Raw genomic sequence first — 18,035 nt, 5'->3', positions numbered from 1 at the left:
CATAAAACCTCTGTGAGAATATGTTTTTGCACTTGTAACCCTATTATAACTTTTACGATAACCAGCGATTTGATGCAACTCACCCTTATTAGAGTTAATTTAACTTTTACTAATCTTAACAGTTTCGATAAAGACCACGCGAATACGGCGTTCCTACACAAGTACCGTGCGACTATCCACGGCATGTCAGAGGGAGAGGACCTGTTGGATAGAGAGGCAGCACTCTACGCCTCTATACTGACACCATTGGTCTTCTTGCAACAATATAGAGATACGTGGTGTCTGTTGGAAAGAGTAAGTAGGGAAATAATTAAAACAAAACAAATGTTGACCGTTTACGTACATAGTACAATCGGAGAAACAGGCGGTGTTCCACCTTTAAAGCTATAATCGTTTGAACATTTTGAAATGAGGCGCGGAACCCAAACTAATCCAATTACAATTTATAAATGTATCCATACGAAATAAAAGTCGGTTAGTGATAGACGGCTAATTTCTTATTATTATTATCCATCTGTTTGTATTACACACTGCTATCTGATTATTTATTTGTAGGAGGCGGAGTTTGACTCGTAATAAAAAAGGCTTTTTTTTCTGAAGTGGAACACCGCGGATTTTTCCGACTGTACATTAATATGAGAGCAATTTAGAGTAAAAATGACTTAGAATATTTACATTTCGCAGTTTCACCGAGCTGTTCGTCTTTATCAAATATCACATCCGACTGAGAAGAGATCGTCCCTGAAACTGTTGCAGAATTTCAGGGCTGTCAACCAAAAGGTATGTTTAAATTTATTTAAATAAGTACAGTTTTATAAAACGGATTTTTACTACTACTAGAGATAAAGTTGAAAACGTTATGTGAGAGTAATTCGCACATATAGCGCTATAGGCGCTCGCTCAATAACGCCCTTCCCTGACGTTGTTTTTTTTGCCGTCTCTTTTCTTCCTTGCCAACTTTGTTTTTGACTATGACTTTTGTATTGCAGCATTGTCTCTAACGTTGGTTGTGTGCAGCCAGCTTTAAACTTTAGACGGCACTATAACTACTATGTTCTACGACTTAAAAAAGCTGAAATAGATGAATATACATGCTTATGCATGTTCGTGTTGAAGTAAACTCTACCAAAGTTGAGCATTTTATTTTCTATTCATGTTTGATATGACACAGATCAGATCATTTATAATGGAGCTGCCGGGGCGTAGAGTTGTGTCGAGAACTTCGGCGCCGATCGACAACGAGGAGGAAGAAATTCACGATAAGAAAGATATCAGATATCTAAAGGAATTGATTAAAAATCTTGGTTGATTACTCTGATGTGTTCTTTTTTTATAAGCTATAAATGAAGCAAATGGTGCTATGCTATTGTTTATTAAGGGCGGAAATAAATACTAGGAGTTTGCATGTTTACATGCAAATGATAAGTTCAATTCAGCTACAAGCATATGGAAAAGCTAATTGATGTTATAAATGCGAATGTTTAGATGGATGTTTACTAGAGTTTGTACCCTAAACGGCTAAACGGATCTCGGTTAAATTTGGCATAGATGTAGAGGATAGTCTGGAAGAACACATATGCTATTTACTTTTGTTTTCTTTTATTCTACACGGACGGAGTCGCGGTCGTAAGCTAGGTAATACATAAAGCTTTAATCTCTTTGTATCTCAATATTCCATAGTTCAATCTTGTTCAATCCGTAGCTCGTTTTTAAATTACGCGCTCCACTGGGCGGTAATAGGATTACTGGCGGTAGTTAGGAACCCAAGTATTTACTTATCCTTACTTATTAAACTATGTAACATTCCGCGAACTTCGGAATAGTTTTAGCACACTGGATCTCAGTATTATTTGTCTAAATTAATATTATAAAGTGTGGTGTACGAAATAAAAGACGTGCGTAAGCTCAAGATGTGTAATTCGACTGAATTCAATATACAGTAAACTGCGGTACTTAGAGACTAATAATTTACATGTACCTACTACATTACATAAAGATTTGTATTTTTGTATGTAATGAAATAACTCATAAACTACTCGACCGATTTCAAATTCTTGCTTTGTTAAAAAGCTATGTTATCACTGAGTAATGTAGGCTATAATGTTTTTTTTTAATTTCATGCGAGTGAAGTCGCGAGCAACGGCTAGTATGAGATATTTTTACTCTGTTAGGTTGAACCTAATATTTTTCAATTCTATGAGACACTAGCTGTTCTCGTGCGGCTTCATCCGCATGAAATTATGAAAACTTTATTTTATTGTTTACATTTGTCTAATTATCAATAGCAAATGTCAAAATGACATAACATGACAAACCTTGACTGTCTTGCTCCCTTGATGTTGGCAGCAACTTACGGTCTCTTTCCCACATTAGGGTTTTTATCAAAAATTTTTACCCCCTAAGTTTAATGGCGTGAAAATATATTGCCTTAAGCGTGACGTAATTGTAAGGCTTTTCAATAAATAAGGAATTATTCAAAAATATGCTGTAATTGCTGACATCTTAGGCAACAAAGAAGTGTGTGTTTACGCTTTATTATATTAGTATTGATTAATGATTCATACTGATGTTAAAGATTCTCTTTTTTCTTATAATTTGTTCACAGTAAATTCCTAAGCTAGTCGATAGTTTGTGATTAAATTTCAATATGATATACGAAGGACGACAGAAAGGGTTTGTGGTATTAAGAAATTAAAATTAAAATCTTAGTTTTTTAATGGCAGTAATTTTAGTACAACGACTAAAGTTTTTCAATAGATTCACGAGGTGCTGCATCGTGTCTGCTATTGAAATATGAATATATGTGACATAAATGGTAATGGTTTACCTTTCTAGGTTATTTGAGTGCTTATCTTTACTTCTATATAGCATAGGATTATAAAGAACTAGCTGTTGCTCGCGACTTCGTCCGCGTGATATAAAAAATATTGCCTATGTTACTCACAGATAAATTACCTTTCTCATGGTGAATGAATTTTTTAAAATTGGCCCAGTAGTTTTTGCGTGAATTAAATACATACAAAAAACCAAAAATACAAATCTTTCCTCTTTATAATATTAGTATAGATTGTTGTATGTATTGAAATAACTCAAAAACTACTAAACTGATTTTAAGAATTCTTTCAAAATTAAAAAGCTACGTTATCAGTGAGCTACGCTGTTTATTTATTTTTTCACGCGAATGAAGTCTGTAGCAACAGCTAGTTTATAAAACATGGGTTATTATAATCTATTTGGTTGTATTTACTCGTAATGTTATTAATCAATGGTGCGTTAGATCGGCTTTATTTCATAACGAAATTGAATATTACGCTCCAATGCGTTTTAATTAGAATAATGATAATTGTTAATACAGTGCAAAACGGACGATTAGACAGCATTAATTGCGTGTAAATAAGGGCGCAAATATTAGTCGATAACTCTGCTTTTCAGCTGCGACTCCATCCGCGTGAAATAAAAAAGTAAGTGATCTATGTGTTTTTCTAGACTATTCTCTACATTTATGCCAAATTTCATCAAAATCCCTTCAGTAGTTTAGGCTACAAACTCTAACAAACATCTATCTACAGCTCTACCTAGACATAAATTGGTTTAATACAGTCGTAGAAGTACATCGTTAATTTTAAATTACTCATTTTAAATCGTTTACCATTACAAACAAAGGTATTTTATAAGATTGTACAAATAGCATTTCCAATGCAAGGCATTTTACGTTCGAGTAAGAACAAGAAAGTCTTATCCATCTTGATTGCGATCCATCTTGCAGCCGGGATTGCAGCGAGATTTAATTTGTTCAATGGATTAGGGCATTAAGAGTTTTGATTGGTTCAGATTGCGGAATGCCGCGAGTAAATCCTAACATTTCTATTATAACTTAAAAGTTTCTTTGAATTTACATCACACTAGCTTTCGCCCGCGACTCTGTTCGCGTGAGATTGAAAAAACAAAACTGAGTAGCCTATGTGTTCTTCCAGACTATCCTTTACTATGTCAAATTTCATCTTTTTTTTAAATCGCAAAACCAGCGCTTGAACACTATCCCACCTAGAAATCTAAATTCGTTTAGCCGTTTAGGCTACAAACTCTAATAAACATCCATCCACCCATCCATCCATACTTTCAGATTTATAATATTAGTAAAAATATTTTCACTTTTGTTAGAAGCAATGAGAATTCAATTGAGATGCTTTTTGATATCAAATCGTTAACGCATTATGATGAAATTCATAAAAGAGTTTAGTAAGGCATAATATAAAAGAGTTTTTATTCAAATATTAAAAATAACCTTGGATATCCATGGATGGACCATGGATGTAAGAAGTGTTTTCGTACAAAACACTAGTTATTTCGCTCTTAAAAAATAATATAACAATGTTTTTTGTCTTGTAAATTTAAGGTTAGGATTTCTCGGCGTATTCTGTTCTTATTCAGAAAATGTAATTTAGTCTGGTCGTAAATTCTACGGAGTACAGTAATGTGCGGCTGGTATGAAGTCCTAACAAAATTAAAGGGTTGCTCACCCGGCTAGCAGTCTCAATATGAAGCTTACATGATTTAACACCTTGTAAAGTTCACAGCTAGAGCCTAACATACATAAACATGTACAATCAGGAAATCTGTTAGTGTTTCAACTTTAAAGCTACAATCCCTCAAACATTTTATACGCATCGAGACGACGACCCAATTCGGTAATAATAACGAAGTAACGGCTCGTGCTGTGGCTCCTGGGGGAGCCCTCGAGCTTAGCTACTCATAAACGAGGTTTAGGCTAAGCGCCATCTGCGCTCGGCCACCTCAAGCCCGGTGAATCTGTAAATGCCTCTTCAAGGCAAACAGTGGCCATTCAGTCACAAAAAAAAATGACGTAACAATAACCAATTGGACATTGTCTGTATGAAAAAAGGTCGATCGGTACACGGATAATTGCTTTTTATTATTTTCCTTTTGTTTGCGTTACTTACTGCTACCTAATTGGTTATTTGTAAAAGACCAAGTTGGTCTTTTTGTGGGTAGCAACGCATTTTTTCTAAAAGTAGAACGCCGCTGATGTCCGCGACTGTACTGAATGTATTATGTAATATATGTTAACGCAGCGGGCCTGAAACGTGTTACTTAGAATAAGTTTTATTTTTCCGACGTGTTGGTAATTTACCAAAATATTTAGTTTAGGCTATATTTTAAGTAAATGATGTTCACCGCTCTCCTATATTCAATACCGAAATATTAATAGTGAAGTAGAGCATAGTTATTTTAAATCAGAAATAAAAAAAAAAACCTTTACACTACTTTTACGACTAATTTCAGTATAAATAAAACAACCAATACAAAATAAGAACACATCTTTATTGGAAATCGTCAGTAAACAAAAAATCCATTTCCGTAATAAAAAGCCGTGTCGTTGTTTATTATATGATTTATATTTACATAAATAATAGTAATAATCCTGCTATATACAATATATAATATTTACAACATTGACTATTAATTTGATTCTATACGTGTATACTATAAATGCTATATACTTGGTTAGACATGTTTGGTAATATGTCTTATGTTGGTAATACGATGTCATGTTGGTAATAACTGTTATATTTAAACGATTGCTCGTTTAAGTTCGACTTTAGCGGTCGCGGCAGCTCCGATAACGTTACCGTTGTTTCCAATAGCGCCCAAGAGCTGAAATGAGATAAAAAAATGTTATGGTATGCGAAGAGCGCCCCACAATTAAAATATCGCACAACTGTTTAGTCTAGCCTTCAGTCATATAAGCTAGGAGGAGGTATACTACTCGATTTTTAGTTGTGCAACTAAACAGTTGAATGGGCTGCAAAACAATGGACAATTGACACACAACAGTTATGCGATGTTTTGGTCAAGGTGTGCGCCCTCTCTAACCAAATAACAACAAATTAAGCCACGCTATTACCGGTTCAACCCAATAATCGATCTTCAGAGCCTATCTCAGGTTTAATGATTTGTACAGTGGCAGTTTAAAAACAATTCAAACACCCTTTGAGCGATAGATCATATTAAAATCGTTAAAAATACAATAATTTATAAGCTCCGTCGTATTACCTGTGAGTACCAAAAACACCAGTGAAAATAGAACATATAATGGTAACAGAGATAGCATTTACGGTGAGAGCTCTGTTAGCTACTTAGTGAAACCAAGGTTTAAGACTTACGTTAACGAGAGCTGCGTAAGCTCTCTGTACGATTTCAGTGACAGGTGACAAAGAGGCTGCGGTGGCGGCTGCGCCTACATTGTTGCTACGGATGTTAAAGGCGTTGTACAGCCTCTTAGCAGCACAGTATTCCTCGTTGTACAAACTGAAAAGGTAAATTTATGTATCTTTTACCAGAAATGAATAAATTGCAATTTCATTTTGTAGCTAGTAGCTAGGAACATTGACCAGAACAGTGAATTGCTTTGGAACATTTATATAAAATCATCTCATTAGTTCTTTCTTTCCAAAAAGCACGAGTAGAATTAGAAGAATATGCTTGCAGTTGTTTAATTTCAACCTTAATAGTTTATTTAAATTAATTACCAATTCGATTTTTGTTATTCCGATTTAAGAAACTAAATTTTGTTCTTTTATATTTACCTTGAAAGGAATGGGTCGGCATCTGACTGCACGGAGTCCCATGCAGCCTCGAAGTTGTAACTCCTACCTCCTCCCACGCAGTTGCCGCGTCTACCACTCTGCATTCAAGATCATGAAAATTAAAGAACACTCGGTACAGCGCTTGAAATTCAGTTATCAAAACCGTTCGTATTTTATACTTTTGTTTTAATTTGCTAAATGATACATTTCGGACTGGAATACACATACCAGTTAACATGGGTTGGTAATTGGCATGACAGAGTTTGCAATGACTGTCCCTGGCTCGTTCCAGTATCTGGTAATGCAAGAGTACCGGCTACTTATGTGTAATATCGGCCTAACTTAATAATAAACAGACGTGTTCCAAGAGAGTCTTGTCTTAAACTTGGATCTTTTCTTTTAAAATTTACTAAACAATGTATCGTCACATTATTGGTTAAATTAATATTAGTTTTTAGATTATTTAACTATAAATTTATTTAAGGGTCGATATCTTAATAAACAGCAATATTTCTAATCAACAGTTTAAATATATCATCATTAAAAGTAAGTGAATACGTTATTTAGTTAATAGTTGCGGTAATGGTTAAAGTTGCTGTATCATTAATCATTGCATAGCAAAGAGTGGAAGAAATCATTAATATCAATAACAATGTAAATCCCAGTTTAGTTGCGCGGGGAATCGGTTGCGGAGATAAATGGAGTCTCGGGATTTATGCAGTGAAACTATTAATATATTGCAAGCTTGTAATGTGCTTGAATTTATGCAGAGGATTTTATATTCACTGTATTTAGAAGAAACGTTCAAATGTTTTATTAAACAGATTTATTGAGATATTTTTCAAGATAATGCATTATTACCATCGGTTAATTTGTCATTTCACCATCTTCAACATAATCTTTTTAACTTTAAAGATAACGGCACATTTTTAATCATACTAATATTATAAATGCGAAAGTTTATGGATGGATGTTTGTTAGAGTTTGTAGTAATGGCTTTACGGATTTCGATGAAATGTGGTATAGATGTATAGGATAGTCTGGAAGAACGCATAGGCCACTCACTTTTGTTTTTTTAAGTCCACGCGGACGGCGTCGCGGACGAATGTGAGTAATGTATATTTAGTTGTCAGAATTATTTTGTAGCAACCATAAATCTAATCGGGTCGTCTCGTAAGTTGAAAAACATTATGAAATGGAATGGCAGTTACGATCTCTCTCCCTTTAGAGTTGGTAGGAGAAGCTACTTACACCGTATCTGACGGAGTTGGGGTTCAAGATAAGCTGGACGAAGGCATCGATGTTGGCGACCAGACTCTGGATGAAGTTGATGAGAGCGACGCGAGTAGCCGCTTTGTTGCCGCTAGTGTATGCGTTCACAAGCTAGAAAACAATAAAATATTAAAGAAATTTGAATTTAGAATTATCCACTAAATTAAAAATGTAGGTAAAAGTTCATCGCCTTCTTCTCTCTTTCACAACAGTCCATTCTCATATAAAGTTCACAAGTTTGAGATATTTACAATTAATTTTCCAACTCTTTATGAAATTTTAACTCAAACTTCTAGTTTTCGTATTACGCATATGTTTCAAGTTAAAGCTACAAAATGTGTGCTGTATTTCACTTGATGGAGAAGATCAAGTATCGCAAGAATACTTAGACCCATTATTTTGAGTTCCTCTATCACATCATTCTAATAATTTTAATGGGTAATACATTACCTCAGCGGCGGCGCAAGCATCACCAGGGTTACCATAGACCAGCTCGCCGAGGATGGCGATGGCCTGACCGACAGCGAGCGCCTGGCTCTTAGGGTCGGACTGGTTAGCCAGATCGTTGAGGATCTGACGGATTGTTAGGATGTAGATGTTGGTGTCGCCACCGTCGCTCAGAACGTCGAACGCATTCTCGATGCTTGAGCTAAAGGAAACATGATTTTTAATACCAACTGCTGTTATTTTCTTAGAATGTTCTAGACTTAGAGTGAGAACACACCTTTGACTAAAGTATCTCACAATTGTTGTGCGATTGTCGATTGTTTCGCAGCTCATTCAACAGTTTAGTTGCACAACTAAAAATCAAGTAGTATGCGCACCTCCATATAAGCTCATAGGAATCAAAGCGGGACTAAACAGTTGTGCGATAGTTTAGTTTCAGGTGGGCGCGCGCTATTAATCTAAGGATCTCTTTGAAAATTATTAACTACTCTTATTGAAGCAGACTAAGTTAAAGAAGGATCTCTTACCTTGGTTTGCCATTGTCGGCGACAGGAGGGATGTCATTAACGTTGTACTGGGTGACGGTCACTGATGGAGCAGCAAATACGCTCTGTAACAATAAAATGTCCTTAATTACCTCATCTTCTGGCATTATAAAGTCTACTAGAAGTAGACTTCTTAAGATAGTAGACTGGAAGTTGGCTACGATTGGCCGACCTATCTTCAAAGCAGGCAAATGTAAAATAAATTGTAGTGTTTTCACATGTTTAGAAGCGAACCTCTAAATTATGAGTAATTTAAGAATACCTTAGTGTAGAGGTAAGAAAAAACCTAATTCTGACATCAACTTCATCACTTTACACCCACGTTAGTTTACAAAATCAGACTTATAAGAAATTCAGTTAAAAATAAATATTTATTCAAATGTAGTTCGGTGCTAACTGAAATAGTAATCCCAATGCAAGGGATTAAATGATGACAGCTGTCCGGTTGACTATCCCACGGGAGCGAGCTGTCTGAAGCTGGCTTACAACGCAAAACAGAGTTTAACCAACTGCCAATATTTGGAAATGTTTGACAAACTTTGCTAAGACTGTCAATTAACGAATATCTATCACCTTTTGGTGTAAAATCGATTATACTCGTTGCCAAAAAAATCAGAAACTAAATATAATCGATTGCAATTTTCTTTTTATTTACCTGAAGTATATTTCAAGTATTTCATCATCATCATTTCCCTTACCTTATCCTGCTTCCGTAGGGTCGTCGGGTTTCTAATCGGGTCCTCCAAATAACTATCATCCATCGTCTCAGTCCCTTCTTCATTATGTCACCTTTTAGCAATCCATCCATCTCTTTCTACCTCTACCGGTGTACCTTCATATTCATATCCAACGTCCTTGTTACATGCGATTCATGCCTTATTATAACATGCCCATACCATGCTAACCTTTTACTGCTTAATTTCTCAACCACTGGGGCTACTCTCAAACTTGCTCTAATATTCTAGTATTTATTAAATTTTATTTATACCATGTTTAAATTGTAATTGCAATGTATATCCACAGTCGACAGTACTTGTGAGAGATTTTCGAGCATGAATATTTATAGAATTAAATATTCATAGAGCTGTGGATTGATGTGCTAATATGAACGCGTTCTCTAAATCTAACATCTACATGGTGTTACTATATTCGGAAATATAGTACGAGTTATTTAAAAAGATAAAAAAAGTTCATACTGTTACGTAATTGCTGTGAAACTTTTACAACACTCGTAAAAAGGTCTAATCAAAACTGACATTTAACTAATATTATAAACCGGGTTTTTGAATAATTGTTTGTTATATATTTTTATTGTTGGTTATATATTTTCATGCCATCAAACTTAGGGTGTAAATATTTTGGATAAAAACCCTAATGTGGGAAAGAGACATGTCATGTCATGTCATTTTGACATTTGCTATTCATAATTTGACAAATGTAAACAATAAAATAAAATTTTCATAATTAAGTGCGGATGAAGCCGCACGGGAACAGCTAGTTATAGATATAAACGAATACATTTGACAGTAACTTTCACAAAAATGTTTTGCAAAATGATCTGAAATAATTTACAACTCGGAATAAAGAGAGAAGATTGCTTTTTTATCTGTAATTCACAAACCAACATGTCAGAGGCAAAGCCTCGTTTTCAATACGCATTGTGCCTGATTCGAGCCGCGAACATATTTGTATGGAAATCAGAACATTCGTCGCAAACGGTTATTGATAGCTCGTTGATGTACGAGAGGAAATATTGGAGATAAAAAGATTTTTTCTTCTTATTCAAGATATTCTTAAATCTGAATACTTTCGTAGATATTTTTAGTTTGGAATTTTTACGTATGTTTTTTTTTAATAAATGGCAAGGAATATTCAACAGCTAGTACCCCTAGGACTTGATCGATGAATTATTTAAAGAAAAAAAACTTTTTTTTCTATTTTTTCTAGTTATTTTCTAGTTACTATTTGTAATGATTTATTAAATGTTTTCTCTTGGTGAGTTATTATTGATTACAGATGTTACTATTCTTTTTAATTATATCAGTAGTCAAAGTAAGCTACAGCAATTGTCTTTGATAGTTTACTAAAAAAAAACTTACCGTAACAACGAGCAGTACTAACGTGATGGGCAGCATCGTGCTGGTCTAGAAGCGACCAATCCGGTATATAATATACACGTCCAAGAACATTTCCTACCACATTTATATCTTTATTAAAAACAACGCAAACATATTGCATCTGTGTAAACAAGCCTAAACAATAAAAAACAAACGAAAGATATACATTTGAAAAACATGCTGAATTATTTATTGAACCTTATTGCAATGTATTAAGGTTGAATATGTATTTGAATTATTTTGATGACGGTAAAAATAAATTTGTCATTTTTGAAAATCGAACAAAAAGATTAATTAATTTGTCCGCTCCCGTCGCTCACTGAAAGCGATCAATTAACGCAAAATTTCGCTTTGTATTGAAAACAATGTCGAATTAAAATAACATTTTTATGTTAACGTCATCTGTTGAATAAATAATTCGAGGTTTTATTTATTAAATGCGCAGTTCAATATGTTTATTTTCCATAGGTTCCTATTTTCATGAAAAAATTATATTTCTACTAAAACACAAAAATATAGTGCCTTTTAATTTATATTTTAAAGCATTAAGCGTGAGGGACAAGTAACTACAGATTTCCTCCGCGAAATGTAACAAAATTTCTTACAAAAAATCTTATGCAAAAAAATTATATAGCTATCTCTGTATTGCTTATTGGAATGAAAAGGATAGATCTATATGTTTTTATATAAGTTTAAATGCGAAAACTAACAACGCTAGATTTACAGTGTAAAAGGACTGACGTATTTTTTACCTTAAATGTATTTAAAACACTATTTTTATGTGAAGGCCTTTAAATCTTCGTTTTCTTTACTTTAAAAATTCAACGTATGTAGTTATGACGGTTTGAAAGAATGCTAGTATACTATGCTATAAAAATTCCATTAAACAAGCCTTTCACACGAAGAGATCCCGAACAATGGGTCGCGAAACGAAACCTACAGAAAAGCGTAAATAATTCATGAAACTCCCCCTTATCTGTTTCAACGCGTCGATTCTTTACGCGGCTTAGAACTCTAACTGTTTGCTCAGGCCTTCTTAGTTATTCCAACGAATGCATAGATAATAGAAAAGACTTTTTCGTTTTTAAATATGTGAAATGTAAATTGCACATTTATTTTATTAGACACTAATGTTTAGTTCCAGGAAGGTCCGTTAATTTACCTACGTAATACAGCAGCGTAAAACCCTAGTATACAATCATACTAATCATACTTTCATACTAATATTATAAATGCTAAAGTTTAGATGGATGGACGGATGGATGTTTGTAACCTTAACTGTTGAACGGATTACGATGAAATTTGGTATAGATGTAGAGGATAGTCTGGAAGAACACATCGGCTACTCGCTTTTGTTTTTTTTTACAATTTTACACGAACGGATTCGCGGCCGAAGAATAATACTATATAAGAAACGAAGTATATCTTACTAATATCTTTCTTCTTACTAATCTTAGTAATAACATGCATAATACATTAACAAGGCGAAAGTTTAGATGGACGTTTGTTAAAGTTTGTAGCCTAAACTGCTGAACGGATCTCAATCTAATTTTGAATTGGTAGAGGGTAGTCTGGAAGAACTGATAAGCTACTTATTTTTTTTTTTTAAATAAAACGAACGGAGTCGCGGTTGGAAGTTAGTATTTCATGACAAACAAAATGAAAGTATATTGTAGACATCATAAAACAGAAAAAGCTAATAAAAACGCGCTAAATTTCGCGCTAAAACGATTCATGGAGTCTGTGAATTAATTTGAATACAAAGCCGCTAAGAAATCACAAAGATGACAAATGAAAAATGAAAGATCTTTATAAAATTGCCAACAACTTTTGCAGATTTTTTTTACTGTAATGAGTTTTGGTTATTTTTCGCTTTGTTTTAAAAAAGAATCCTCTTTCGGGTTATTTTAAACGGATTTTTATGAACAATAAAACATTACTACAAATAATTGAATTTGTTATATAACTGTTCCCGTGCGACATTCGTTCATTTGCATAAAGTTATAAAAATCTTATTTTATTGTTTACATGTGTCAAATGTCAAAATGACATGACATGATGACAACCTTACTTCCTTGATGTTGGCAGCAACTTATGGTCTCTTTCCCACATTAAGGTTTTTATCCAAAATATTTACCCTCTAAGTTTAATGGCGTGAAAGTATTTAGCCTAAAGCGTGACGTAAATGTAGGGACTTTTAATTAAAAAATTATTATTCAAAAATATGCTGTAATTACTGACATCTTAGGATACAAAGAAGTGTGTGTTTAGGCTTTATTATAATAGTATAGAAGTATAGATAATGGTTTTACATATTTTAGCAATAATTGATAGAAACATAGTAGATTTGTTTTAAAGACATTTAAATTAATAAAAAAGTGTAAAACTAACATTAAACCTGAACTTTTATATTTCCGAAATAACCTAAAACCATCTAACTATAAATTGTATATTGATTTAATCGTATTCAGGTCCATATTTTAGTAAGACTTTAAAAATAAATTATTTTAGTTCCACGACACACTGAACATCAGTAATTTATTCTTAGAAAACTCCTCAAGTATATACCAAGTAGTTCCAGTAAGAAAACTAGTTAAAAGAGCCATGATGCCACTTGTCTGTGAACCACGAACTAACTTCAACAGGCTTGCGAGGTCGAAGAGCGTGCTAAAGTAACATTACTACTCGAGACTGCGTTATATTGTAAATTGCATGGTACATTTTTAAAGTAATACTTTTACTGTTTTGTACAGTTTACAAATTCTAAGTTTTAAGAGCGCGCGCACACTTTTTGACTAAACAATCGCATGACAGTTGTGCGATTGTCGATTGTTTCGCAGCCAATTCAACTGTTTAGTTCCACAACTAAAAATCGAGTAGTGTGCGCACCTCCATATAAGCTCATAGGAATCAAAGCGCGACTAAACAGTTCTGCGAAAGTTTAGTCAAAGAGAGGCTATATCCTGTACACAAACGATTTTAAAGGTAAATTACAATAATAAAAAAGCTACGTTTAACATAAATAAAAAAATCTATATTATGTGATTTGTAGATAAAATACATTAACTTAATTTCTTGAAACTTAATACGTCGTTTCAAATTGATTTTTTTAACCTTTATTTAAGTAACTTGCTGTTAAATGCTGGTGAAATTATAAAGCCTATGTTATTCCCTGATAACGTAGCTTTCTAATGGTGAAAGAATTTTTGAAATCGACCCAGTAGTTATTGAGTTATTTCCATACATACAAAAATACAAAAACACAAACCTTTTCTCTTTATAATATTGTATAGATATAGATAAATATATACTTTTTGATCATTGTCATCTGAGTTTGAATTTCTTCGCAGATGTGCTGGTTCCTAATTTGTACAGTGTTACCTGGTTCAGGATATCAAGATACCCAACTTAGTCTTACTAAGTTAGCAGTATCGTAAAATAGTTGACGACTTATGGCATGTTGCAGCGGAGTCGAGTTAACTTCGACAACTTTACGACCGTTGCGAACTTTTAAGTTCACTTCACTAATAAAAGTTTCAGGTATTCCTACTTTACAGTATTGCTGAGAAAGTTGACATTGTAACTTAAACATACATTTTGTAACTTGTATGTAAGTGGAGTTTTTAAAATGGGTATTTGCATTATTACAAGACATGTTTTGAAGAGAGATTTTTGATGCGTTCATGTGAGGGTTCGGTTGTGTTTCCTTAGCAGAGTGCACAGAGTTTTCGAGTCGACAGAGTGCCAAATATCATCGTTACCACCTCGATGGTTGGCATTCCACAACGACGAGGTGTTCACGTACCTTCTTACCTCGTACACCCGTGTTGTGGAATACTCTGTCCTCAGAGGTATTTCTAAACAGTTACGACTTAGGGTCCTTCAAGAAAAGAGCGTACAGTACCCAGTACCCTTCGCGTTGCGAAGTTCATGGGCGTCGGTTCAATTAAATTCAAGTGATCTGTTGCTCGTTTGCCCGCTTTTCCTATAAAAAAGTGTACTGTCGAGTCCCTAGAAACGTCTATCTTATAATCCAAAACTTATCTTCACTTACTTCTAGAAATGACGATGGTTTACTACGATTTACTAGTTAAAATATACAATATAATGTATCAGTAACTCAACTAAAATTGATGATCTGCAGATCAGTTCACTGTTCGCATGGGTGAAGCAGATCAGTGTGCGGGTTCGCAAATAAGCTCGATATCTACCTGTAGAGGTACATATGATTTGTGTGAATCGCGAGCCACTGCCTCATAGTTATTGTACAATGAGTTATGAGCTGCTAATTTAGTAATTGAGTTGTAGCTCAACAGTTTAGCTGATATTTTGAACCATCTCAGAGTTGATTGACACACGTCTAAATGTTTGATATTCCTTTTAATTCGAATTATAATATTTAATTAAAATGTACTTTAAATTGCAGAATAAACCTCTTATACATTAACGACTTACACAATTTCCTCAGCATTTGTACCATTTTAAATGTAGTTTTCTTTAGTGAGAACTTAAATGCTTCAAGGAGCATGGTTTTTTATTCAACTTTTTCTTGAAACGTTTCAAATTCCCCTTTAGTTAAGTGCTACTCTGATTTAAAAATTTTAAAAGCAAAGTATACGACCGAAATGAGGTTTCTTGTTTATAGTTTACTTTTTTAACTGAATTACTGACGTTTTTGCATAAAATTGTAGAAAAAAAGGTTCATTAGTGAATTGCCAGAAATTTTAGAATTTGTACTACAGTAAATTACTAGTGATTGTCTTGTATTTAACATGCTTTTTTGAAAAGAGACATGAAAAATCGTCTTGTTCCGTTCAATTAATATCTGATTAAATAAATTAGCAATGGTTGGAATATGCACATTGCTATTTGATTATCAATTTTTATGGTTCCTTTTTCATTATGTCCGTGAAGATGCAACGAAGATGTTGTTATTTAGAGGCTTTTCTTTTGTTTTGGGTAAGTATTTTAAACTGAATAAAATATGAAAAAATGTTAACGTACAATTAACTCCGTTCGCAGTGTGCCAGTTATAAAAAATTGCCATGCACTTCGCAATATGATGTCGATGTCATTATAAATGTTTATTTATGATATTGATGATGTGATCTAAATAGAAAAAAATATACGAATAAATAGACGAAGTCGTCAGTAACAGCTAGTGATTAAATAAATAGAAACTTAAGTAACCCAGCATTAGTACATCAACGATTGGTCGCTTAATCGATAATAGGTTTAAAACTACACTGCGAAAGAAGGCGACTGTACATTAAAGTTTTAGTACATTAGTATTTATTATTTTGCAGATAGCTAACCAAATCGTTTGCCAAGATAATGTTGACAAATGGTATTCCAGTGTTGAAGGTAGGTGTAAAAAGATTTATTGTAATGAAATCTTTTTAATATTTTGACGTTTCTGGCATAGTTCAAACGTAAAATTACCTTCCAGTCAATAGATACCAATTTCCTAAAAAAACTATCAAGAATTATTACGCGAAATACGATAATATAACATTTAGGAGAAAATTGAAAAAGGACGCGGATTTTGAAGATCTGAGAGGAGAAGATCCAGGTATGTCTACATTTTTTTAATTCTGTCATTTTTTAATAATAGATGGCCAATGGTTTTTTCTATTCTATTTTTAAAATCTTGATTAATCTAATATTGTAATACGAAAGTTTAGATGGATGGATGGATGTTTGTTATGGTTTGTAGACTAAACTGCTGGTAGAATAGAACCTCGATGAATTTTGGTTTTAATTCCACGCAGAAGAGTCACGAGCAAAAGCTAGTTTGTAAGTCTGTCTAAAGCACCCTAAAACGTTGAGAGGTAGTGTAGAAGAAGCGTTTTAAATAGAATTTTATGATTTCTGCTTATTATAGGTTACGGGAGAGATGTTTTTTGTGACTCTAATTCGTTTGTCTTACGTATTACAGAGTTAGCTGAGCAAGAGTGTTGCAAAGAAGTCGTCAAGATTGGTTGCAGCAAATGTGTGCACGCTGGCGGACTGTTATATTTGTGCCAGTTTATTGATTGTGAAGATAAAGGTATTTCTTTATATGCTATTATATAAAAAATAATATAATAACTATAATACGGAATAATATGGAATTATTTGCGTGTATTAGAAATGGATGTTGATTAAGAAGGCGATTGCAATTTGCTACCTATCTTACTAATATTATAAATGCGAAAGTTTAGATTGATGTTTATTAGAGTTTGTAGTCTAAACGGCTGAATGGATCTCAAAGTAATTTGGCATAGATGTAGAGAATAGTCTGAAAGAACACATAGGCTACTTAGTTTTTTTTTAATCCACGCGGACAGAGTCGCGGGCAAAAGCTATAATTTTATAAAAAGAAAAGATTTGTATTTTTTAAGTATTGAAATAACTCAAAAACTACTTTTAAAAATCCTTTCACCGTCAGAAAGGTATTTAATCTATGAGTAACATTGGCTATATTTTTAAACTCCATGCGTAAAGTCGCAAGCAACAGCTAGTATTCTATATTTTTAGTTACTTCATAGAAAAACGTGGAAACTAAATATTATATTATCAGGCGGTTTCTGTGTGTTTTTAAGTATAATTGTTTTCCTATAATTTCTATTATAGATGCAACATGTGCCCCTGGAACTTGGTTTAATTCAGAAAACTATAAAAATTGCAAAGAGTGTTTCTGTTTAGACGGCACTGCATCGTTTTGTTATCCTTATTTATGTTACGGACAAAAACGTAAGTTTGATTTGATTTTTCGTATTGTTTCCGGTTTCTTTATGAAAAAGTGTATATTAATAAAAATATTTTTCTTTTAGTCAAATCTGACAAATTGGTCAGACTACATGGTGTTATTAAAGGTAAGTGTAAGAAAAATTAGTAGGCTGAAGTGACAATGGGCTGGTCACATTTGTCTGGCCAGCGACGCCAGGTGGGTTAGGAAATTCCCCGAATAATAATAATAATAATAATAATAATAGCCTTTATTCAACAATCTTACAAAGTTTTACAATAAAAAATATAAACAATAATTAGTTAATATTTGACAC

The 18,035-nt window shown here is 33.4% G+C and overlaps 2 protein-coding genes across 2 annotated transcripts in view; one reads left to right on the top strand and one right to left on the bottom strand.

Moving 5' to 3' along the window:
* Window positions 1–1,312, top strand: part of LOC106111347 — a 3,300-nt gene extending 1,988 nt beyond the window's left edge. The window contains exons 3-5 of the mRNA XM_013293389.1: window positions 123–294; window positions 685–780; window positions 1,172–1,312. Coding sequence (XP_013148843.1) covers window positions 123–294; window positions 685–780; window positions 1,172–1,309 — 406 coding nt within the window. The 3' untranslated portion in view covers window positions 1,310–1,312. The remainder of the gene's footprint in view (window positions 1–122; window positions 295–684; window positions 781–1,171) is intronic.
* A 4,010-nt stretch (window positions 1,313–5,322) lies between these two features.
* LOC106111317 (fibroin light chain-like) lies at window positions 5,323–11,051 on the bottom strand. Its single transcript, XM_013293345.1, has 7 exons — window positions 10,972–11,051; window positions 8,855–8,937; window positions 8,331–8,529; window positions 7,860–7,991; window positions 6,609–6,706; window positions 6,186–6,330; window positions 5,323–5,676 (listed from the first exon to the last, which is right to left on the bottom strand). Exons 1-7 carry the CDS (start codon window positions 11,005–11,007, stop codon window positions 5,593–5,595), a joined length of 777 nt encoding a protein of 258 aa, XP_013148799.1. The 5' UTR covers window positions 11,008–11,051; the 3' UTR covers window positions 5,323–5,592.
* Between the last annotated feature and the right edge of the window lie 6,984 nt (window positions 11,052–18,035).

The sequence above is a fragment of the Papilio polytes genome, unplaced genomic scaffold (genome assembly GCF_000836215.1).
Source record: "Papilio polytes unplaced genomic scaffold, Ppol_1.0 DF824382.1, whole genome shotgun sequence".
Classification (NCBI taxonomy): Eukaryota; Metazoa; Arthropoda; class Insecta; order Lepidoptera; family Papilionidae; genus Papilio; species Papilio polytes.
Note: the sequence above shows the minus strand (reverse complement) of the source record. Positions and strands in the feature narration are given on the sequence as shown.

Excerpts from the sequence above, each read along its gene's own strand:
- LOC106111317 (XM_013293345.1), bottom strand. The coding sequence starts at position 11,007 with ATGCTGCCCATCACGTTAGTACTGCTCGTTGTTACG. Across the intron at positions 8,938-10,971 it reads TAGTACTGCTCGTTGTTACG|AGCGTATTTGCTGCTCCATC; the intron begins GTAAGTTTTTTT and ends TTATTGTTACAG. Across the intron at positions 8,530-8,854 it reads GCCGACAATGGCAAACCAAG|CTCAAGCATCGAGAATGCGT; the intron begins GTAAGAGATCCT and ends TGTTTCCTTTAG.